General features: G+C 41.0%; 1 protein-coding gene across 1 annotated transcript in view; it reads left to right on the forward strand. All coding sequences in view use genetic code 11, as the record gives it.

Annotated features, from left to right (window-relative positions):
* Positions 1-739: 739 nt before the first annotated feature.
* Positions 740-25,197, forward strand: part of EGR_07480 (Dipeptidyl aminopeptidase-like protein 6) — a gene marked incomplete at both ends in the record, with an annotated part of 28,322 nt that continues 3,864 nt past the window's right edge. The window contains 17 exons of the mRNA XM_024496729.1: positions 740-853; positions 9,571-9,747; positions 9,902-10,016; positions 10,098-10,193; positions 10,277-10,374; positions 10,456-10,530; positions 10,619-10,668; positions 12,866-12,974; positions 15,934-16,069; positions 16,181-16,503; positions 17,943-18,143; positions 20,072-20,175; positions 21,223-21,346; positions 22,503-22,616; positions 22,877-23,022; positions 23,083-23,451; positions 24,405-24,573. Of these exons, the coding sequence (XP_024348869.1) occupies positions 740-853; positions 9,571-9,747; positions 9,902-10,016; positions 10,098-10,193; positions 10,277-10,374; positions 10,456-10,530; positions 10,619-10,668; positions 12,866-12,974; positions 15,934-16,069; positions 16,181-16,503; positions 17,943-18,143; positions 20,072-20,175; positions 21,223-21,346; positions 22,503-22,616; positions 22,877-23,022; positions 23,083-23,451; positions 24,405-24,573 (2,520 nt within the window). The remainder of the gene's footprint in view (positions 854-9,570; positions 9,748-9,901; positions 10,017-10,097; positions 10,194-10,276; positions 10,375-10,455; positions 10,531-10,618; positions 10,669-12,865; positions 12,975-15,933; positions 16,070-16,180; positions 16,504-17,942; positions 18,144-20,071; positions 20,176-21,222; positions 21,347-22,502; positions 22,617-22,876; positions 23,023-23,082; positions 23,452-24,404; positions 24,574-25,197) is intronic.

Consider the following 25,197-nt stretch of genomic DNA (forward strand, 5'->3'; position numbering starts at 1 on the left):
TAACTTTTTTCTGCCCTATAATAATTCTCACGAGGAACGACATGAGAACCGAAACGGAAAGAGCGTCTCCTTCCCAGACCACTCTTGTGGGTGCTTTTACCTGAGATAGCTCTCCTGCACAGGATTCGGCATTGTTCAAGCTTTTACCTCAAAACTCGAAGAGTTCTAATTTAGGCCATCAGCACAACTTTTATTGCACCAATTTTCCGGCTAAATCCGATCACTATAAGTATAAAAATGCCGAATTAATTTATTGGAAGTTTTCATTGTTTGGTTTATTTAAAAGAAAAACTTCTTAAACCCAGCTATTTAGAGGTGATAATTAAAGGCAAAATTGTGTCCTTGCGATTCCAAGCGAACGCAATTAATCTTGTCCCAAAGCTCTCAGCCAATCATACACCACATTTTCGTAAGCCAATGGGCGCACAGTGACCGATTAGGCTAACCAATAAAGTGGCAGTGGGGCGACCAATAGCAGCAGCTGGTGTGTTTGCATTGATTCAGCAGACAGCGCTGGCTAAAAGCGCATTCAACTGGGACTAAACCAGTAAATGAATAAATGAATGAACAAATGAATGAATGAATGATTGAATGCAATCAGCTCAACTTTGAAAGACGGATGACTAAGTGAGGAATCAAGGGGTGAAGAACCGAGCCCACACACGGATACACACGCAAAATTGGGAAGGGGGGAGAAGAAAACACCACACAAAAGGAAGCAAAGAAGAGTAACGTCTAAATGACAGAGAGGAGAGAGGAAAAGCAGACCGAAGCAACTGGTGAGGGGCTTGAAGTCTCGCCTTCCCTCATGGGAAATGGTGGAGCAGAATTCGGGGAGGTAGACGACGTGGACGTAAGTCTTAACAATTTTTTTTTTCATTTCATTTGATGCTTTTATTTCATGTCCCTCTTATTTTAACTTGGTTATTCCCAAAACGCGTGGCCGTTAAAGGTGTGAGAGGAAAATCACACAGCAAAATGAACCTTGTATTGTATGCTTTGTGGGGAGGTAAGTGAAACAACTTTTGGGTTATTTGGACTGTGGCAAACTCCACCGTCCCTCCCGACCCACTTACCAGTATTCGGCGGCAGATAAACAATTTCTAGGCTTCAGAAGAAAGCAATATTAAAGTGTTAGTGAATCAGACCGGCCTTGTTTTTCTTTCCAAAGGTTCGAGATGTCCTATTTCAAATATTACATTTTGGAAAATTTCAAGAATATATCGGGTCCTTTTTTTCTGTCAAAGAGTGGTTGATTTGTTTCTCGTTTTTTCCATAAAGACACGTGCGATGTTAAATGAACCAAGAAGCACTTTTGAGACAAGATTTTGAAAGGGTGCCCCTATTTATTCTTTAAAAGTCCGCAGGCGGCTTTATGGGGAGGGGAAACGGCGTCGGAACAATTTATTTTCCCACCAGAAGTGATATAGTCTTGCAAAATGCAGGCAATTTTTTTAATTTTGACGGTACAGAATAAAAATGGCCAACTCTTAAACGAGATAATCTAAACTGAGAGGCCTACAATCAGTAGTGATTTTGTCCAGCTATTTGACCAGCGTCGAAACAAATCCGCTGGAAGAATGAGCCCAACGTCAGATAAACGGTCAAGCCTTCAGTTTTATTCTCCAGAAAAGGCTTCGAAATGCCTTATTTTAAAGGAAAGTGGTTATAATGGGAGAGTGGAGCTTTGACCGACTTGGTGGAAGAGCAGCCCGTGCCCAAGGAAGTGGTGAAATTAACTCGAATGAGTTAAAACTCCTCTTCACCTCTGGTATTAAATCACGAGGTCCTGTGGCTTTGGATCCCTTTGCCGGCTGAGCCGTGATAGACCACCGGTTCGGTAGAGAAGAGCCCATGTAAGCACAAAGAGGTCGAAGGAGAAGAACCTACTTTAAATATCCAATTTTGAGGCCTTTTTTTTAGCCGCCTTTGGTGGGGAGAAAAAAGCCTAAAGGTGAAAAAAGTAGCTGCATATCAAGAATTTAGCGACATTGCATACGCGAGTCCTCACCAACGCCTGAAAGTTGCTCCTTGATGTGAATGTTTTACTGGTCTTAACGGAAAGGGAGCTGACTGAAGAAACAGAGGGATAAAAATTGCACTTTCCTAAGGCCCAAGTGATGGCCTTGAAGTCCTTTCTGGTGTTATGAGCTGGCATTCACTATGCCTCCCGATTCACAAGTCCTTGAAATGCACTTTTTTGGCACGTTTTTCTTTATTTTAAGAAATTGTAAGGCCTTGGGAAGAGAAAAAACATACCATATAAATAGGTTTATCAGTGGTGGAGTTTTTTGCCTACGCAGAACCGCTCAAGATGCAGAATGGAAAGAGGCCGCGGAGTCCCCACCACAACTGTCAGAAGGTAGACACGATCTGACTTAAGGGTTTGTTGCCTAAAATATTCTAAAATTATCGCAAAATGGGATGTTAGTAGCCGTTAGTGTATGAATAGTGGGACAGTCACAGGCACTTCAGCTGTCACGTTAGGTATGGTATGAGAACCCGCTCGTCACACACATGTGACGCAAATACAGTGAATTTTCTACCCGGTTTTGCTGCACGCTTCAATGGAATGATTATTATGCAATCAATTAGGTCTTATTAGAAAAAAATATTTGAGCATTTTTCTGAAAACTGTTTTTTTTGGGTTCGTTTTCTTCTTCAAAAAGCTTTTCTTTTTTGCTTCAGAGAGCTAGGCGGTACCTCGGTGATATCGGCATAAATAAAATTGAGTAAAAATAACAAGGACGTATATGATTTCCTCCTTAATTAATATTTGAGAGGATTAGGTGTCTGTCAAAAAAGACGTTAAAGATTTTCCCATGTGTAACATCATCAAAATGCAACGCACTATGGGGCAAGGTATGTCTCGGCCATGGTGACATGCCCCTCAGCTCGGAAAAGTACACATTGTGCGCAGGAAAACTGGTGGACTGGCCAAAAAGCGTTGCTCCGTGACCCGAAAATCTGTCCACCAGTTTGAAACCGTTTGACAGCCATGGACACTGAAAGGTTATGCACGTGTCTTTAGCCAGCGAAAAGTTGGTCCCGCGGACTGGGTGGCGGTAAAAAAATTTCTAATTTTTTCACTGGTTATGTAGTTTCTTAGAAAATTTCCTGGAAAGCTTGCAAAACCTCTCGCCACTTTCAAGAGGCTTTAATTCGCATTATTTTTGGCTGAAATGAGAGGTTTTCTCAAAGCTGTGGAGGAGTGCTTGGCGGCCAAATACTCCCACCATCTTTAAAGCACGGCCAAAATTACCTAAAATTAAAAAATTGTTCCAAAGCTACAAAGCACCTTTTTACTTTTGGGTAAAAAATGAGTAGAAATGAGTAGTTTTAAGTGTGAATGGGCGGGAACCGGCTTTAGTTTCGACGGTATTCTACCAAAGCCCTATAAACTCACAACTTGTCAAAATAGTAACTTCTTCAAATTCCGACATTCAAAATCAGGAAAATTGTACAACTCTGTTTCCGAATTAGGCAATTTCTTGTTCGCGGCATTCTTCTTTGTTTTTTTTATTATAATTTTATTAATTTTATATAGTCGGGAATATCACCACAAGACGCACAAAATTTCGTGATATTTAAGAGTAAATGCAAAGAATCTTTCTGCCGTAACTTTTTCTTTTGAATGTATCTAAAAGTTATTGACTAAATTTTTTAATTTGATCTTCCAATAGAAAAATTTTTATGTCCAAACCATTTGTTTTATTGCACGGGCAAAAACCCGCCATTTATTGGATCTTTGAATTGGTTGAGGGAAAATTAATATACTCTAAATATTTTGGAGATTTGCACGCCTTACTACAATTTTAGAGAAGAATCGGCCACAGTTTTTCCTTTTACGAAAACTATAGAACACCCGCAGATAAAAAGGAGACACACGGAAGGCGCATTTCCTTTTCTCTTTTAGTTTTCCTTGTTTTCCATCCCTTCTTAAGGGAGGGAAATATCTTTTTTCATTTTAAGTGGTCGTTTTAAAGAGGTGTGTGGGAGGAGGAGTAAGCAAAATGCCCTGCGTCCCTAGGACGGGAGGGCAATTTTGCCGAGGGGTCTAGGCAGACTTGGGGTAGAGAGAGGTCTTTGAAAAAAAAGAGAGGTTACCTGCATCATTTAAATGGTAATATCTTGTCATTAACTTCTATTACAACAGGGAAAAAGAAATGGAATTAGAATACCTATGCCGCATCAAAACGGGTTTACCTTAGGACCCGTGACCTTGGGACCATTATTTCTTGTTTCCTCTAGAGCGTCTTTAAAGGGAAAATTTATTCTCATTTTGTTAAAATTGAGCCGCATTCTGAGGAAGACGTAAATAAATTTTTTAACATGTTTATTTACAATCGCAGGAGCTTCTATGTGCACAAATGAGGTTCAAATTGAATGCTGCTTTTTACTTCGAGGTATCAATTATGAAGGCTTTTACCCCTCCCTCTCTTTTCGTTAATCTTTCTCTATCCCTTGGTTTAATTCACTCTCACTTCCAAATTTTGATGATTCCACCTCAAGAGGGTCACATGCATCCAGACGTAACACAAGCCAGAAGAAGTGAGTAGGCTGTTAGACAAACGCGATCAACCTGCTTGCTACCATGTTTGACTTTTCTCGAGGGAAATGGAAAGGCATTCATTGCGGTGTGTGCATTCCTAGTCGATCAGCCAGTGGGCATTCATACAGGCTTGAGGCAATATTCAGGCACCGCCAGTTAAGTAATTGACAATGTTGGAATTCAAAACTTAGTAAATTAATTGGTAAGGCACATCAAGAAAAAAGGGTTTACCGCGCATCCGCCCGTACATACCCATCCATAGATCCCGTAGCCATTCATCCTGTATCCAACCATCTATCCATCCTGTATGCATCCATCCATCCCGGATCCATCCATTCTATATCCACCCATCCTGTATCCATCCATCCATCCCTCCATCCATCCATTTATTCATACAGTTTTCCATCCTCTATCTGTTTATCCATCCATCTCGTAGCCGTATCGTATCTCCCCCTCCATCCATACCTTCGTCCTCAATCCATCCATTTATCTATCCACTCATCCATTTTTTCTCATCCGAGCATCTATCCCATACAAATCGAAGCAATTATTTTCGTTTTGTTTTTCTAGATTTGTTTCGTTTGCCTCTCCGTGCATGTGTGCAATTGGAGAATAATATTTAAGTCTCTCAACAAGCATACCTCACCTAAACAACTTAAGTAAAAATAATTCTTTAAGCTGGTGTCTTATTTTTTTTCATGCTCTGTTCCTTATCATACATCCTTCATTTCAACTCCTTTTAAATCACCTATTTACACTTTTAAGTGATTTACACGATGTACGTGGATACATCGGTCATGGTACTCGTCAGTTTTTGCATTACTGCCATCCATTAACTGTTGCTGTTTTGTGCTGGCACAGTGCGAAAACGAACCAGCAGAAATGGCCACTTATGTAGCACAAGCGATTTAAAATATTAGAAACTTTTACTCAAATACCCCAAAGCGTTACAAAAAAAAAGGAAAGAAAAATGAAAGCGCATCAACCCTTCTTTTTATCCTCTTTGATCCATGCATGGCAAAATATCATTTGTCAAGGGGTGGCAGCATAAAAGACCAAAGTATTAGACTATTTTGAATGTACAGGAGCGGTATTTACTGCAAGCTTTGCCTGCGCCCAAGAAAGCTGCAGCTCCTTCTGTTTATTTTCCCTGTCTGATCTTCTCCTGTAACCCGAAAATACGCGCAAAAATTTTAATCAAATGGCTAAAACTATACTACAGGCTTGAACATTCCTCTCCTGTCTGACGGTTTGTTTAGCTTATCGCGGAGTGTCAACGTCTACTAATTTATGTAGTTGCATAAAATTTGCTAATGTGTACTTTGGTCTCTCTACCTGACAACGAGAGTGAACTTTGATATATCTGCAGTTCCCTGCAAAAGTGCTTGGCATTTTGCAAGCTGATTTACCATAAAATTGGATTTTCCTATTTGCAGGAAGGCAATCTGCATATTTTGTCCTCTATGAGTATAAAACATCATTTGCCTTATAAACAAATATAGCTTGGTTTCATTGTCACCGGCAAAATCATTTAAACATCTCTTAATGGACTGAATGCGTTTGGGAGTACTTTAGCTGCTTAGCTGCAGTTGCTAGCCCTTCGAGTGTTTTGTGAATGAGTTATACTTATCTGGCAGATATTAGAAAAACATGCCTCCAAACGTCAGACTCTCTTTTGCGTGCGAATGAGCTCTTACTTGGGGCAGTTCTAAGCATACTTTGCAATGAACGTTGGTCCCAATTTCCGATGAAAGCACATTAAGGCCCGTCAGGGGTGAGGAAAATTCCACTTTTCAAAACTTGCAAAAAAAGAAGGATACAGCTCAGGTATATTAAAACTTTTTACAAAGTTTTTAAATTTGCCATTTAGAGTATCCATGATTTAACGGAATTGGGGGTTGCGCAAGTTTTTTAAACAACATTCTGCTAAAATTAATGAAGAAAAACTATAATTGGAATGTAAATGCCTGTAAGAATTAAATAAATGGAACAATATACTTTAAGAATTAAATCCTTTTATGGCAATGCTTCAATGAAAATAAAACTCTAGCTTGTTTAAATTGGTCAGCAAAGATTTATACGCAACCTGTTCTCATTTTGCTTTGCTTTAAGCGCTAAGTCTCAGGATCCTCAAGTTTTATCGCAAAAGTTCGATGATTACCTAATTTTTGAGCTTTTCTCACACACTCACTTAGAAATTGTAGCTAAGGGTTATCACATTTGTTCGCCATGACCCTAAAAATATTTGACCTATTATTGTTTTTCATTTGCCTATGTGAGTCATTTAGAGCGCTCCCTTCCATTACTGCTGCCTAACGGCAAAGGCCTGAATCTGAAAATTATTATATTGGCTGGCTTTCACTACCGCAGTTGTTGATGTAATGCATTCGCTCTTGTTTTGCATCCGAAAAAATGTAATCTCCTCTCTCTGAATGAGACTTGCATGATTGCTTCATTAGTCGAGTCCCAAACTATTTGCATCGGTAATCTTTCACGGTATGGGGTTTCACGTACGGGTTTTTATTTATGCACTATACTGCCAAGGCATTTGGCTCCTCGTGTGTGGTCGTGGAGGGAACCAAGCTTCCTTAAGTACCCGTCAAATTGATACATGCATTGTAGCATTCGCCCACAAAATTTGCTCCTAATGGTTTTATAGGTATATTTCTAAATCGAAGTGCGTAAATGTTTAACGTATAATTGAATACCTGTGACTAGAACAATACAACAAGTTTGTAGTGCTTTCCTCAAGAGTACGTCACCAATTCTCAATCTTTTAAATGCGGTAGCCTAAGTAGATACCATAATTTCATGCAAAGAATTTGCGTGCGTTGGATATGGGCAAAGCCTAATTACTGAGATTCCCCGCGGCATTAAACTAGCAATATTAGTAGCCTCTGTTTCTTATTTCATGTCCCATGTACGTAAATTCGCAATTTTGAAAAGAATAATTGTAGACAAATAACAGATATGCATACCTCAAGTACTACAATAAAAGCAATTGTGTAGCACTACTACTAACTAAGTATCAGTAGCAGCAATATTTTGACCGTTTCTAGAATTCAAGAAATTGCTCATAACCAGAACAAGCCCTACTAATGGGTATTTCTTGTATTTCCCGGGTCAGCTATTACTTATTATAGTTCAGTAAGGTCCCGCTAAATAAAAAATGAGTTTTTCTTATTATTTATAGGGATATACTTATTGGGAATCTAAGTATACCACTTTAAATGAAACCAACCCAGTCATATCAGCAAAGGTAATGCCTAGTTTAGAACGAAAGGCTCATTTATTGTGGAACTCATGAAAAATTTGGCGATGCGCAATAATTGCTCTGTTTAGGCTGCAGGTGGATCAACTTACTCCACTCGCTAGCTATAGGTGCTCAAATATATGCGGCTTTGCTAGGTATGCACCAGTCAACCGCACTGGCAATTTTAGATCATTTTATTAGCAAGTGTTAGTTGAACCTGAGGGATGAGACTGAGTTTCCTCTGATTTTGAAGAGACCTTAACTAATTTTTGATATAATGCAAAAAAACATATTAGCGACCCTGCTTTCTCACCTTTTGAATAGACGAGGCAGCGAAAAAAACACCCCAAGAGAATGTTTTTTACCTATTGTTTGTCGCCTATCTCAAATATTTACACTTCATTATATTAAGAGTCGTTTTTTCCTCCATCGTCGATTTACCCTTAGCGCACTAGGGCTAATGTGTCTGGCATGATCGGAGAAGTTGCGGATATTTACCACGTATTTCTTACTAAAACCATGCGGATGCAGCAGAAATAAGCTGAGACTCTACAAGGAAATCTAAATCGAGAGAATGCTCACACTCAGAAATCGCAAGGGAAAAAGAAGGACAAATAAGGGGAAGGTGATTTCCTTCTCATTGACAGACACATTTCCCACAGAGATTGTCTATTTGTCACCATGTAATCTCCTGCAAATCACAATGCTGAGGAAAAGTAGAGGGGAAAAAGGAGAAGAGTGAGGCTGGATAGTCGGTTTCCGGCTTCAAAATATTGCAAAAAGGAGGAAAAAGCAGCCAGCTAATGTTTTGATGGGATGAAGATGAGGATTTATCACAAAAACTAGTCTGCCGAATGACTTTTGTATTTTAGAAAGCTTTTCTGGTATTTGTTTGGAGCTCGTCATCAGGAAGCATGCTAATTTATTTCATGGTTCTGTAATTCAAAGAAAATATTTTCCTCACAAAACACCACAACTTCACCGTTATTTCCAAAGCAACAAGTATCTACTAATTTACTTTCAGTAGAAACTTCCATCGCGCTTTATTGATGTGTTCTTAACTGCAATCAGATTATTCCTTTAGATTTCAACCTGTAAAATTTTCCTCCAAGAAAACGATTTAAAACTATTAATTGGGAAAAAATCCGCTTTTCAGAATTTTCTATACCATATCCTCACAGGCGAACTGACCATCACAGCCTTTAAATTCCAATTATTTTAAAGTGTTCCGGTCACAAAACAACAAGAAGCGTAACTTTTCGCAAGTCCAGATAATATCAAACTGTCACACATGCTTGACGCTGGAAGAAGGCGAAAGTAATAACTCCAAACTGAAAAAACCGTCGATATGAGTTTGTACTCCAGCACTTCGCCATAAGGATCCGAGAGGATAATTAGCACCCCTTAGCCGTACGCAATGTGACTTTGTGCAGTCACAGCTATCCATAAAGTAGAGAAGTGCCCATGTCACCTTTTTTGACAAGATAAGCAAATATTCAGGCGGAAGGTTCAAAATTTATCCTTCTTTATAGCCTCCCAAATAAAGTAAACATTCCATTTTTCTTATTACAGTGGGGCTTTTCTTCACAAAATGCATAAGTTGCACGATTTTCGAGGAAATAATTGCTTATTCCGTTAGTAAACGCTGCATTGTTTAACAAATGAACGCCTGGCATAGTCCACCAATGAAAATACCAGAACCGTGACCTTGACAAATTTAAACCTGGGCGGCGATTCAAATTCGCATGCGACAGCTGATTTCTAGGGGATGTACGGTGTGAGAGGCGTAGACTTACGAACACCATTGTCTTTAGCATCAAAATCCGTTACTAAGCCTGGAGATGAGTTGGAGGGCTTTCCGGTGGAAGAGGAAAGTTCAGATGACGAGGAGTCGTGTTTCATGCGTCTGTTTAACACGACCTTTAAGTGCTACGAAGCTGATGTAGGTCTTTCATCAGAATGCGCGGAAGTTGGCCTGCTTCCAAGGTTTTATTCACGTATTTGTTTATTTGGGTGGAACCCTGTTTTATGGTAGTTTTGAAAGATGGCACAACTTTGAGGCTTTGATCTGTTGATCAGCAAATTTTCTTTCCCAGGTAAAGCCGTCCTCTCAAGTGGCCAAACGCAACTGGAAGGGTCTACTGTTGGCTCTGCTTGTGATCACCGTCATATCAGCCCTCATCGTGCTGGCCTGCTTCCTCACCTACGACTGTAAGTTGGCCTTTACCTTTTTTTCTACTAATTAAATCCACTGATAAGGACGATTTGAAAGCACCTTTTATCATAAAATAGACAAAATTGAACCGAACTATGGACTTCCCTTGACACTAAATGACATTGTAATGCTCAACGGTCTAATTAACCGCCCCAATGCTCAATTCACAAACGGTAAGTCACTTTCTAACCAACAACCAACTCAATTTCCAAACTTTTCTTCTTTAAAAAGTTTGTTTTTCTCAATTTTTTTACAGATAACTTAGTTTACTTGTCCTCAAACGGATCCCTGTTAGCGATTGACCTCAAAACCTACAAACACAGGCTATTAATGACCAGCGCACAACTACGTGAGGTAAATTTAGAGGAAAGCACACTCCCAGTATAAATGAGTCCATATTTCCTTTTTTATTGCCCTCCTTGCCTGTAATTCTAGAAGCAGAATTTTACCGGAATTCTGAGTGTCTCCGAGAATATGGCAACCCTACTGCTCCGCTATCTATTTATCCCAGTAAGTTGGTCCATAAGAAGGCATCAATTATTTGTAACCTCTTACTCTCTGACCTACATTTCATAACCGACTTTTGTGCTGCGCTTAGATTTACCGAAGAAGCTACTTCTCGCAGTACCAAGCCGTTCTACTATCGCCGTGAGTTATTTTTCCCTACTACCCATAAATCATTAATGCTGACTTTTAAAGGAGCGTAATGGTGAGGATGTGGCACTCAACAACTCTCTACTACCCCATTTTTTCCTCCAGTTTACACATCACTTAAACAGCGTAGGCTTTTAAGGGGGATTCTAAAGAGGCGAGAATACCAAAAATCTTAGCACAGAAACAAGATAGTGGGACTTAGCGTCGTTGTTTGATTTGATCCTGACAAGAATATGCCGTTAAAACCTTTAATTAATTATTTTTAACTGGAGAAGATAAACTAAACTGGCTATTTTGGAGGTGGACCCTAATTTATTGCGATGTGTGATGTCTGCATGTTAGCGATGCAAAATACTTAATTTGTTGTTATTCTTAATGTCAGAAAGTAATCATACATTTAACAGCAAAGTAGAACCTTGTAAGTATCAGCAAAAATTGTGACTCTTGTTTATTTATTTGATTACAAGTACATAAATTTAACGTGATTGTACGAAAAGTTTTCCAGTCATTTATTTAAAAGAAAAATTAGAAAAAATAACTAAAGTTAAACCAGCACCTTTTCGTGCAAGCAATCCAGTTTTTTAGATAACCCTTTTTTGTTTAAATCGCCCAAAAGCTCATTTACTCAATAATTTTCACACTCAAAATTTTTTATTTAACTCAGGAATCCAAACGGATGTAAAATTTGTTCCTAAAGCATTAAAAAAGATGTAAATGTTGGGGTTTTAGTTAAGCTCAAGGCCTAGTTAAAGTCAACTTCGAAATGTTCGCTATTTTACGAGTTCATAAAAGATTTGAACCAGAAGAAGCACAAACGACTGCCACAATTTTTAATTAAAAAAAATTCTTTTATTTAAGTAAATAAGATTTTAGGGGGCGGGAATGTCTTAAGGAGGCTGCTTTCATGCTAAGTTTCAAACCGGAGTTAACTCTATCTTTTTATATGCATTTTTATTAACTTTGAGAAGATACGAAACAAAAGCGTTACAAATACCTGTTGCTTTTTGCCTAAAGCGGTTTAAAACAGGAAACTGAATTCCTTTACGTATAATAGCAACTTTAGTTTAGGGAAAGAAAATTTCATCACCTCACTGATCACCTACTAGGTAACCATTTTGTCTCCCCAATTGTTTAAAGGATTAACTCAGCTTGGTTTACTCTGCTCCAGTTCTTGACTCTTCCAACACCTACACTGTAGGCGAAGCCGCACAAATTATCATCTCCCACTTTAAAAAGAACATTGTTTTTCCTGTAGTCAACGTCTGCCAAATTTTGTCTTAGATTAAAAAATAGGCGATGTATCCTTTCCTTTCCTAAAATTATGCCTCCATTTTACTGACAGAGGCTGAGTAAATTGTGCTGCCTTCTCTTTGCCCACTTCAACTGTTCATATGCACAAAAATTGCCATCGCTCTAAGCCTTTCCCATAACATTGCCTCTTTCCTTTCGTCAAAAAATGCACTGGACATTTGTCCTGATCCGCGTGATAAATGAATTGGTTACAATTGCACCAACATGATGGTGTAAAAATTTGGCAACTTTGTGCTAACATCCTCCTTTAATTAAAAAATTCGATATTTCCAAGCGTTGTAAATGCCTTCCTTAAAGACGGATTCGGAGGTGGGTTGCAGTTGGACCTAGACAGGTACCTCACCAAAGTACACCGCCTCTTCTGGAGGCATCCATTATGCATTCTCGACCGACGAAAAAAAAAACATGTAGCCTGTGCGTAGGGAAAATGGGATGCGTTATTTCTTTCCAGGGAATAAAAATGCGCATGTCGCATTAATTGGTGGAGAGAGATTAAGTGCTCCTCGGAGGCCAAAAAAGTGGCCAAAACATATTGGATGAATGTTTGAGTTTGTAGGGGCAAAATGCTGGCATCGGGCCGTCAGACTTCCCTGGAGGGCAAATAAAGTATAATTCCAATGTTTTCTCTTCCTCACACAATACTTTCCTATTAACGAAAAATAAAGAAAGGGAGTAATTTTCCTTCTTCCAGTTGATGTTGTAAGAAAGAGGACATTTAGGGTTCTCCATAGCCCCTTCTTTCCTTGTTTTGAATAACTGATTTGACTTTTTTAAGTCCCTTTAATAAAAGCGAGAATTTGGAAGTTTCTGGTTAAAAAGTTTTTACTAAAATATAATTTTATTCTGTTTGTGCCAACTAAAACCTTCCTTTTATTCTCAGAGGTAACAATCCCCAAATCAAGGCACGAGTGGATATTGGACCTTTTGAGGAGGGATTTGAACAGCCCCTGCTCAATCACGCTCAATTTTCGCCCAACTCGGAGGCACTGGTAGGTCCTCCTCCTGCAATGCGGTCCCCACCCTCCAATGCCTCGAAAGCTTATTGCAAGACTTGCGTCTTGACTTTTTACAAATGTCAACCAAAATGACCAGACGCACTGGTAGGCCTGAGGGGTAGTGAAAAGGAAAGTGAGAGGAGACAATTAAGTTGGTTCTGTCAGATATGAATTGCCGCAGTGAGGATAATGGTGGAATTTAGAAATTGCTTTATCAGACATCAACAAAATTGAGGACTCGTATTGCAGTGCTGACAGGTTAAAAATGCCTGCGACATGTCCCACACCATCCTCCTCGCGCCATCAGACACTCCTGGTCGTAGTCTTCATCGTTTTGTTTTGCATCTCGTCGCCGACGTGCATTGGGAAGATTCTGTTAATCACAGGCCTAATTGTTTTTTTTTTTCAGTTTGACAATTGCAGAATCCTATAGATATTGAGAAGGCGAAACTCTTCTCCTATAGTCTTTTAAAAAAAAATAAAAGGCTTCGAAATGCTCTATGAAAGAAGAGCGGTGCGATCGCACACCAAGCAGCAGCCTTAACTGGAAGGAGCAAAGATAAGAACTCCGAGATCTTTTCCACCGTAGACTGATGCAAATTGAGGAGCGTGGAAACAATATTTAACAGGATAACTGATATAAATAATGATCAATTACATTCATCTCATTTTTATCTATCCTACGTTCATCCCGTTACCATCCATCCTTCCATCCACCCACCCCGGATCCATCCATCTATCCGTCCTGTATCCATCCATCCATTCATCCCATATCCATTCATCCATACATTCATCCCGTATCCGTCCATCCATCCGTCCTGTGTCCATTCATCCATCCATCCTGTATCCATCTATCCATCCATGCCGTATCCATCCATCTATCCACTTTTTTCTTTCTCGAAGCATCCAGTAGATGCATTTATGTCACGCCCCTATTTTTAACTCTACCTTGCTTGCTCATTTTTTAGTACTGTACGGTAAAATGCGATTCGTAGGTAAGATAAGATGTTGCTCCAAGTTTATAAGAAACTACTATTAAAAAATCTTCTAAAAATTATTATACCAAACAATTATCTCATTTAAAAAGCATAACTTAATATAATAGAATTTTTACATTTCTGATTGGTCGAAGCAGTTTTAATAAGGAGAACGCATAAAATGAACTGAAACACTCAAATATTATTTAAATTTACAACGATAAATGAAGAAAATGTAAATGAAATAACCAAATAGGGTGTTCTGGATGGTTGTAAAAAGAACAAGACACTTTCTGTTGTCTTTGGACCCTATATGCCTACCTCCAGTGTGACACGAACTCATTAATCATTCATCCCTTTGTCGACGTGTCACCATGCCCGAACAACTTGACTTCCTCCCTTTTTACCGCTCTTTTTCGCTCCAAATCTGGACTGACAACTTCTGCAATTTTAAAATGCGAAGAATATGTGGTAGCCTTGTAAAAGGAGGAGATTGGGGGCTTGTTTTGCTTGTTATTACTAAAGTACACTTCTTTCCTAGGGGACAAATTTGCGTCTTGCTGCCTGATGTTGCCTCTTTAAGAATAGAACTATTCTCCTCCTCCTTCCTGATTTGTTTTGTCCCCTCCCCTCCTCCCACCCCCTCCCAACTGTGGGTTGATGGACCTCAGCCGTGACCTTCAGTGGTAGGAGAGTCGCATCCACCGCACAGGCACACACACGCCCAAATTAAGCATTACAACTCGGGGGATGTGGAAGTGCTTGCCTTGAAAGTACACAGGATAGGTAGGACCAGTTGGAGATTACTAATGGTAGGTTGGTGAGACAAATGTTGGGGAGAGAAGAAAAAATACCATTTTCCATCAAAAGGCAATTAGTGGAGAGTCTGAGAGGAGATTGAGGGACTTTGAAGCCCACTGCCATCTACTACTACATGGGACATTAATTTTCTCAGAGCAAACGTCTTTCCCAGTTGATGCAGATGGGGCAGAATAAACACAAGGGAAGAATTTCACAAGCGTATAGCCTCCTCCTTTGCCTGCCTCTTTTATAACTAATCGCCGAATGTTCTGTAAGGTCACTTGAAGAACTGCGTGAGAATGGAATCACCTCGAAGCTCTTCTGCTGCACCAGCATTCAAGCGCCTACGCTACGCATGTCCAGCTTATCTACCTTAGTTGATAATGACATCCACCGCCCACTCACTCTCCTTATCTGAGCTGTTTACTACTCTAAGAGATCGACAACCGCGGGTGATTGCGGAGAGCCAAAATACAAATTCCACAGAAGGAGACGCAAACAAGACATTTTTACATTTTTGAATGCCTTGTGGTTTGTTATGCCATGTATTTGTGGAGAAGGTGAAAATGGGGGAGCGACTAAATGAAAAAAACTTGTGCAAGTTTCCAACGTTCTTTCATCCAACATTGATTGTGTCCCTACTGGTGAGGCAAGGGTATACGATAACCATCTAATCCGCTGAAGTGGCTCTCGAACAACCTATTTGGCGCATCTTCCTATCGCTAGACCAACTTACCTTCAATGAGGAAAAAATCTGGCACTTCTAGGCAGGGAAAACTGAGCATATATGTGGTGGAGGAAAAAAATGAGACCAGTGGGGTGGAAGGGGAAGAGGGTTGACCAAGTGTCCTTAAGAGTGTCAAATCTGATGCCACTAAGGCAATATTTATTACCTTCTCGACTGTAAGCATACTTTTTTTGCGGAAAATGTCAAAAAAAATTTGGGTACCACTTTTGAAGCAGATTTTTATTAAATTGCATTCCTTTTCCTCCATCTCCCCCTCCTCAAGAAAAGGTAAAGGGAGGTCCGGGGCGGAAGCGGAAAGGAGCAAGCAGAGGGGGGGTTTATCCGCCTCGGTAGTTGTTCACAACATTCCTTCCTGAAACATTGATGACTTTAAAATTTGCGTACATTTTTTCCTTTTTTTCTTTCATTTCGTATTCTCCTTTTTTAGGCATTTGTCTACAAAAATCACATCTACTGTCAAAGAAATCCCTTCAATAAGTCGGTGGACAATATGCCTGTACCAATAACGGCTGAAATTTATCGAGAAGGCGTTCTTTACGGAGTTGCTGGATTCGTCTACGAAGGTAGACTCTGCATTTTATACACCTTGAGGAAGAATTTATGGGAGGTGGTAAAAAAATTTGTTTGCGCCCTCCAAGGGGATATCTAGCTTTTGCATTTTAGGCCTCTTGTAGCCTCTTCAATTGTCTTAACTTGTCTGCCACGCCTCGGTGCCCGTGCCACCTTGGTCGTGGTCGTTGAAGGGGAAACTCTCGAAGAGTTCTTAATACTTTGTAGCTGCACGATTATTTTTATTGAGGGGGAGGAGAAGAGGGGGAAGAAGTGTGTCCCCCTCAAGATCTGGTGCAGGCATGCCAAGAGAGCTTCCACCCCCAGTTTCCAATATCCACCTTGCATCACGAAGGGCTCTGGCCGTGGTACAGTGAAATGTCTACAAGTGTCTCTCAGCCTGAATAGAGTCCCCCTGAAGTTTGAACTTCTTAATAGCTCTGACAGGGTGAGGTAGCAATAGCACATCCTGCCCGCCATCGGTGACAGTAAAATCCTATTGGAAAACGGTCCTGTCCTCCATTTGACTAGATAACAGTGACAAGAGAATTGCCTGAGTGACACTTTTAATCCTCCGGTGGCGTGGGGAGGCCACTGCGGTCAGGGTTGTCAGAAATTTGCCTCAAATTCGCCGACGTGTGGCAAGGCTTGCAGCGAAACGTTGAAACAGTCGGGTTGTCTGGCGATAAGGGGCTCCGCAAATATCTTACCTTAGAATAGATTGCACTATTTAAATTGGTTGTGCTTAAATATTTTTTATACTAATTTGCCTTTTTGGCGACGAGGCAGCTATGAAAAGCGCGTAAATGGCTGAGACTTCACGCCTTGACAACCCCGAATGCATTCTGTCAAAATAAGGCAATAAATCAAAAGTATTTATTTTTCTTTCTTTGGCCCACAAAAGGCACAAAAGCGCTTTAAAAAGGTCGACTTGTGTACATAGTGTTGTGTCAGTGCGGACGAGTCGAGGCCGAGCTAACACCAGTGATCCCGAAGAAAACATAACCATTCTTGCCCAAAGGAGTCTTGAACCGAACGTAAAAAAATTTCCCACTTTAGTGAAATTGTTTTAGCTACCACTGGTTTGTACAAATTGCGACTTCACGCAACAACAGGTATCGACAAATTGTGTCACATATATGTGACGCAAGCAGTAGGCGTAAAATTCTGGGCCATCGAAGCGAAAAGTAATAAGTTGGCTTTTTAATTTAACCGTTCTTAGTAGTTCATGAAACGATGGTAGATTACACCGCTTTACCAAGAGACAAATGCCTTCAATGTAGGATTTCATTTTATCGCTCTGTGCAATAGTCCAGGAATAACTATTTTTCATCAAGATAAAATGCAGCATTTAAAATGATTCCATTACCTTTTTTCTTGCTCAGGCCACACAAGATGACTGTTTAACCATATGGCAAATGAAACAAGACATAATGTCCTAAATAACTGCCTCATTGTTGGGAATATGACCTCCCTCCGGGTGATATTGCTTCTTGTTGGAATAACTATAATTTCTGCTTGATAGAAAAATTTAAACAAAACTGGGATTTTCCTCCCCCTTTTTATTTCTTTATTTGTTATCTTAAACAACTTTGTCGGTGTCTAAAGGCAAGTTGTCAAGTTGTGAGTCGGTCAGAGTGTCGATGGATTGGACCTGTCACTCGGTGAAACGCCCCAGGGCAACTCTTCAGATTGGATAACATACGGCACCACTACGTCGATGGTCTACCACTGTAGAGTAAAAAGGCCTTGGCTTCCAGCCATGATGGCTGAAGTCCATCTTTGCATTCTGCTGGGCTTAAAAGCTTTCGTGAACGGGAGGAGTGTCGCTTTTCTATGCCTGTATAACGCATATGGCATTTCAGTGATGCTCCCTTCCCATTCCAGAATAGATGTTTCCACTTCCTTCCTTTCCGTTTTCTCGCAGAGGAGATACTAGGTGTTTCTCAGACCTTTTGGTGGAGTCCACAAGGCACCAAATTAGCCTTCACCGCAATCGACGAGACCAATGTCACCAAGACAAAGTTGCTCTTCTTTGAGACTCCGGGCACCTTTGGACCTTATGTGAACGATCACAGCTATCCGATGGTAGGTTATTATGTAGTTAAATTGACTGCACAATTTAAGTGTGCTTGAGAGGCGTCACAGGACATGGAGGACCCCAGGTAGCCTCAAGAGCACCCCCTCTTGAGAACAATTGAGGAGGGTGGTGTGACAACTGCATGTGCGTGTTAAATCTGTCTATGCTTCAATAGGGAACAACGGTGAACGTTCTGACTGGATCAGCAAATGTGGAAGGAGGAGGAGGAGGAGGAGAAAGAGGAATGACTTGTCCTAATTTAACCTGTCGTGTAATAGGCTTGACAGCCAATCCAACAGCGCTTACAATTTTATTAAACTGAAATGAAGTGACAACCAAACCTACAGACGTGACTGAATGAGCGATCAGTCTAAGGGTAGGTGTGACATGGGTGCCACTGCATCTCTATCACTGAAAGTGGGAATAAGGTTCTCCTCACTATGAATTAGACGAGACCTCCGACTGACATTCACTGGGTTGAAATTGAGTTGGATAGAAATTAGAAGAGAAAAGGGCGAACCAACGACTTTTGATTAGCTTTCATTGAGTGATGATGGTCAGAAAATGCTTAAGTGTAAGTAGAAAGCGAATCGCCTTCGAAGCTTAGCAACTTCTCACACCATACAGAGAGGTGTCAAAGGGCTCCGTTCCCCCAGTAGTAAAGGAGGGGAGCGCCTTGTACAAACGGACACGCTGTTACCATAAATTGGACAATAGGCGAATTCCCCACATACGTATTTATCTTTTCTGTAACCCTGTCATCCAAATTCATTGGTAGGACAAATAGGACGCTCGACTTCCGTCTTATTCACCGAGATGTATCCATTTTTAAAGGCACCCCGGCCAATCATGTGCTAGAGCTAAATTTATCCTGAAGGCAGGCATGCCGATGAAGCGAAATTTGGACTGTCACACACCTCGACAATGACGGCCTTCTATTTTTTCCCCTTTGGCGCTATTTACCTCTCAGCTTTACAGCCCTCTCTACCGTGTAATGATACACCTCTCTCTATTCGTATATGGAAAGAGTTTTTGAACCTGGATAATGATTGACCGGTCCCTTGTAATCCCGATTTACCTGACAACTGGCGTTAGAACACACATGTGCCTAATGCCACCGTTGTAGGAGATGACAGCAAGTGAGTATTCCACAATATCGCAAAAGAGAGGGGCGGAAACAATCTGGATGGCATCGGTGGCTTGTATAACTCAACATTCTCATACCTTGTAATATGTCATTAGATCGCTCATTCCTCCTCTACTTTTTTTTTGGTCGAATAAGGGTATATCATTGATACTGCCCATAGAGAGAGGGAAGCAAAGTGGAAAAGGCTGAAATGGTGGCAACACTTCCGGTCAAAATAAACAACTGATTGGCAGGAAACAATGTTTTCTTCATGGCCACCCAAACTCACTTATGGCTAGAATACGTAGCGGTCAAAATAACACCGCCAGACGCCTTCATTAGCGTCCACCTATTGGTCAATCAACCTGGAGGCAAGAGGTGTTCGCTTGCTGCCTCTTCGAGGAAGGGACAAATCCTGAGGAATCAAAATAAAGCGTTTACTTTTGGTAGCTGTCTGGTACACGTCGGAGGATGCTTTTACCCTGCCAGGATCTACCAGTACGGCTAAATTACTACAGGACATTTGTGGCGATGATGGCGAATCCACATGCCTTCCCTGGTTCCATGTAATACCGCGTACACCTGGGTTCCGCTGCACATGATTACACGGTGAGACAACTTCTACCATTCCTTGGCAACTCAGGGAGGAAAGCGCTTCCCGCAACCATTGGGCGTTGAATGTTTCCAAAGTTGGTTCATTGCTGACGAGTGATTGAGCTTCACCGCTACCAACCCCAATGTATCATGGAACCACCTCGTAGGTGGTATGACTTGCAAGAGGCATCATTTCTATTTTCTCTTATTTTTTAGGCTGGTGAAGAGCGCAAATACAACATGCCCTTCTTGACACTCTACGTGTATTTGATGGCGACCAAAAAGCTGATCGAATTTGAAAGACCTCGCAAGGTGCCACAGTGAGTCTTCCATCTTTCCATTTATCACTGGACAGCTGGTTATACTAAAAATGTGAAAGTAAAAGGCGAATGGGTGAACTGTGAGGTGTAGAATGGAAAGATGGATACTAAGTAGGTAGATGGATGGATGCAAGATGGAAAGCCTGCTGCCTCAGCTGAAGGGTATGAAGTAATAGGTGGTTGAAAAGCGACTCACAGATAGACTTTCTAAACGGAGCGTTTGGGGGATGGATTGAATCGTAGATGTGTCCAGCATGGATCAGACATGGATATCGAGTCGGCTGACCTAGAGAGTCTCAATGATTTCTTTTTCTCCCAGATTTGTTTCCTCCCAATTTTAATCTGGGTACTCTGGTCAATGGTCTTCTCCGGATATGTATATCAGTAATATTTTGAGAGCAAATAAAGCAATCTTTCCCTTCACCCAACGGCTCTACACATTTCTGACCCCTCAGCCATGTTTCGGCAACATTCTTCCTTTTACTTTCAACAAATCAACCACCCTAGTCTCAGTTCGGGTGCTTCACCTCGCAGAATTTAAACTTCCGCTGGGAAGACATCCACATTTCCTGCTCCCAAATCATAATGTCTAACTTCACATTTGTTTAAATTTACTGGACTACCTAGACATATCTATTTATCTAATTCTGTAGTTTCCTCCTTCTTGGCTACGTCATGAATCGGTGATAAATAGAAAGCCTGATGTTGTGGTCCCTGTAAACACCCGTGCAACCTCTGGGATTGGGCCATGCAAGACAGCTTCAATTGCTGGCCTCAGGCACTTTCTATTGCCGCAATGGGCAAGCCTCATAAATCCTAATTTTTTAGCCGCTAGAAATTGTAAGTTTCACGAGGAGAGATGTTCTTCAAATTTGTCATCTGTGGAAGTGGAAGGCAAATCTTTTGACTCCTCTGTTACCTTTTCCAATTTTCCCTTTATCCATTCCCTCTTTCTTAGTTTTTCAAAACAAATAACTACCTAAAGACCATTTGCGCAATAAGGGCTGATTGAAATATATTTCTTGCTTTTCCTCTGTGCCTTTCAAGGGATGCCCTCATGACCTTCTTTAAGTGGATTGACGATGAGCGCTTTCTGTGTGGATGGGTATCGCGGAAATGGGATTTTGCCTGGATTGTGGTCGGGGATGTGCCATCAAAAACCATGTATTCTGTGAGTTTTTGCACCGTCTTTGCTCATACCACATATGTTCGTCACGAACGTCACATATATGTGACGCGCAAAATTTTTACTTACCGGAAATGGACTGCACACGCATGTGGCGACTCAAGAAACCAATTAAATTAAGAGGACATAAAATTTGAAATCATTTGAAAATTGGATCCTAGTAGCTGAGTCTCCTCCAAATACCGATTTAGGTAACCCACAGTTTATCAGAGCTACGCGGCCACTTTACCAGCTTATTCAAACACCGAAATTTGATGTATCAGAAATTATTAAAAATCAATTCGTAGCAGACAATCTTTTTTTTGAAAAGCAAATTTATCTTTTCTTCTCTTTATACTTGTAGATCTACCAAGAGCACGCCCGATTCGGATGGGTAAACCTCGTAAGCAATTTTGTCCTGTTCTACTTCCCTCCTTTTGCTTCATGTCGCCCAGGTCATTTATTGAGCATTAAAGGGTGTCAGGCTAGATTCGGGTCACTGTCAAGGCTTAACGTGACATCCACCTATCTCCGTCTGACGCGCTGTTCAGTGGGCAGTCAATCCTCAGCAAAAATTGCTGAATTGAGATTTAGGCTATCCAAAGTGCGTGCTAAAAGCCCCGCAAGAATACCGTCCCATCACGTTCGCGGTGGAAAAGTGACAGACAGTGTGCACGTGTGTATCGCGCAAGCCCAGCCGACTACGACAACCACAACCATGGGGAGGAATGGGGGCCTCTAACAAGGCGTTTGTAAGGCGACTGAATTTGACTTGTGGATGAACTAAGTGTACAATCCTAAGTATTTAAAAAAGGGACGGAGAATTTCTTTTTAAACCCGCGGTTACAAGGGGTGAGAAGCTGACTCCCATTTAAAAGATTTGGCACTTATGCAAGATTGAAAACAAAAAATGGAGCTATCCTGTGATTAGTGAGACTTGACAATTGAAACGGCTTTCATTGCACAGCAAAGTCGTTTGCCAGAGGAACACTACTTATTTACCTCGTCGCCAAAATGAGTAGCCACTACGCCAAGAAATCCTTAGAATAAAAGCATAAACCGAGTTCACTGCAAAATTATCCCCCCAATGACACAAATTTCTTTTCTCAATAATTAAATTCCATGAATTTACTTGGTATCATTTGGTTTTTCCTTCCTTTAGCCAAACCAGCATTATCAGATGCCTATTGTTGAACTGGCAAAGCAATCTATTCTAACAGTTATCCCCAACTACTACAGCGCAAATGTGTATCGAGGCATCGCGAGGTTGTCTTTGGTAAGAAAATCTTCAAACTCTTTTGCAAAATTTTGTGAAAGCAAAAATAGGTATCAGAAACCCGAGTCGTTCAATTGGTTTAGAAAGGCTGACATGATTCCTTTCATTAAAGCAATACTACCAACTTTCTTTCCGTAAAACCGAGTAGTTTGTTAAAATCCTATTCTACTTATCAGCTCACCACTACCTTTCGTGGAGAAGAAACAAAACTATCCAAATTTCTGTTTCCCGAGACGGTAACCACTTTGTTTCCCTCACAGAACATATCGAGACATATGACCACTCAGTACCCACAGTGGGTGCATACGCCAGACTACGACGTGAGGGATATTTTGTACTCCTTCGGTGGCAAAGAGATCCTCTACACATCCATCGGGAAAGATCCCAAGGAGATGCACTTGTTCATGTAAGTCCTTCTACTTATTCAATTTAAGTAACCACAATTTCTCGACCCTTTTGACTTTAGAACACGAGGTGGCACCCAGGCCAAGTGTTTAACATGTGGTGACCCCAATTGCCATTTCAACTCGGCCAAAGTTTCTAAAGACGGCACCAATATCATTCTCGAATGCCTGGGACCATCTCCACCCTCGATTTATTTGAAGCGATTAGTCAGAAACGCGACAAATATTGGATCGCTGGAACATGTGGCAGTGGTGGTCAACAACACCAAACTGAAGGAGATGGTGGCGGTAAAGGCCATGCCTGTGACCAGGTTTGAAAATGTCACCATACACAAGGGAACAACTGCTGAGATCACCTTGAATGTGAAGTTCGTGCAACCGCCAGAATTAGTGGAAACGCACATTACCCAATATCCTGTCCTTTTGGAAACGTGAGCTTTTTCAAAATTAGCTGGGGACTTATACCCTATGCCTTGCCTTTTAATCTTTTTTTTTCAAATTTTGAACTACTTAATGACTATTTGGCTATTTTGTATGTCAATGGGTCATATATAAGTGACATTTGATGGAAATTGGAATGGGTATTTGTGCATTACCTGATTCGTGTGTGAGGAAAACATTTGAGGCATTTGAATGTGGAAGCAGGTGAATGGTCTGAAGGACTAGTAAGATAAGAGTGTCATTTGCCGTGTATCATACCACTATAACCGCTTTTCTCCCCTGAGACTTGTGCTTAACTACTCTGCCGCAGTCCACTGGCGCAGCATTCACATGAAGCTCCTTCGATGGATTCACTTTGCAGAGCGATTTTAGTTGACTTCCCCGATAACAACGGATTCCGAGATTTCTAATGGATTTGTTCCATAAGCTCCTGGTTGTGAAGCACCCCCAACGTCAAGTGGCCTCATTCCGTGCACCCGGCGAATTCATCTGCCACTTTAGCCTTGTTAGAAGCTAGACGCCTTCTGTCTGGGCTATGCTCAAATCCTTCCAGATTACGGGCATCGTGCTTTACAATGGTGCTCATGATACACCATTGAAAAGTTGGTGTTGGAAGCACCTTGTAGGTGCTGTTTCATCTCCACTTTGTGCCCTGCAAGTGTTCATATGAGGCCGGAGCATCTGCCTTGATGTTTGGCTGTCCAACATCGGAAGAATTACACACTTTAAAGTAACCGAATATATTAGTCAAAAGGACTCTCCAGTCCAACTCGACAACTGAATAAACCCTCATGCCCAATTGGTTTTGTAGGGAAATTTATGCCAAAAAAGGATGAAGCGATTTGGATTGCCTTGTGGGTCTTTTGCACAACATCCTCTTTCAAATGCAAAACCAAACAGTACCTCTACCAGCCTATCACTGTCACTCTCCATTCGTTTTTAGATACGGCGGTCCGATTTCTCAAACTGTGACAACAAAATTTGTTGCAGATTGGCAGTCCTACCTGGTGACACAGTTCAAGTTTGTTGTCATCTCAATTGATGGTCGAGGAACTGGCAATAGAGGCAAGCGATTTGAATCAGCCATCTACAAGAAGTTGGGGGTTGTAGAGGTTCGAGATCAAATAGATGGATTAAGGTAGGTGCTCGAAGTTAAAGGATGTCCTCCCCCTCCTCTTTCGTTGGAGCTTAACTTTACTAAAAATCTGGAATGCCACGGGTGTTCACACTAAGTCAGGGCACTGGAGTGTAGGCTGGGGAAGGGAAAGCTGTTCCCTCCTTACTCATTATCACATCCAGTCCAATTTTTTCGCCTTTTGGGGTTTGAATAATGTTTGACTAACTGCTAAAATCCTGTAGGATTGCCTGTTAGCTGTAGGGAATAGCTCGATCCTGCCCATGGATCTGTAAATTGTTTTACAACTAGATGCACCATCCATTTACTTTCTCCTGATCAAGGTAAAAGGCCATCTCAACAACGCGTCGTACACCAACTATTTCAAGCATTAAAACTCCACACTTGGGAATGATAATTCTTCCCTCACCAAAAGATTAATCTCTTATGTAATTTTACGGATGATTGCGTGCTGAAGTACGAGGATTAGGAATTTCGCGGTGCTGGCTAAGTTTCCACCAAAATGACAGTTGTAAGCAGGGTGGAGGTTATACCATAGGTGAGATTGTCACGAACAGAATTTCGTACTTACGGTCATTTTTGAGACGTCGTTGTCGTCAAT

Source organism: Echinococcus granulosus, assembly GCF_000524195.1.
Source record: "Echinococcus granulosus chromosome Unknown EG_S00078, whole genome shotgun sequence".
Lineage (NCBI taxonomy): Eukaryota > Metazoa > Platyhelminthes > Cestoda > Cyclophyllidea > Taeniidae > Echinococcus > Echinococcus granulosus.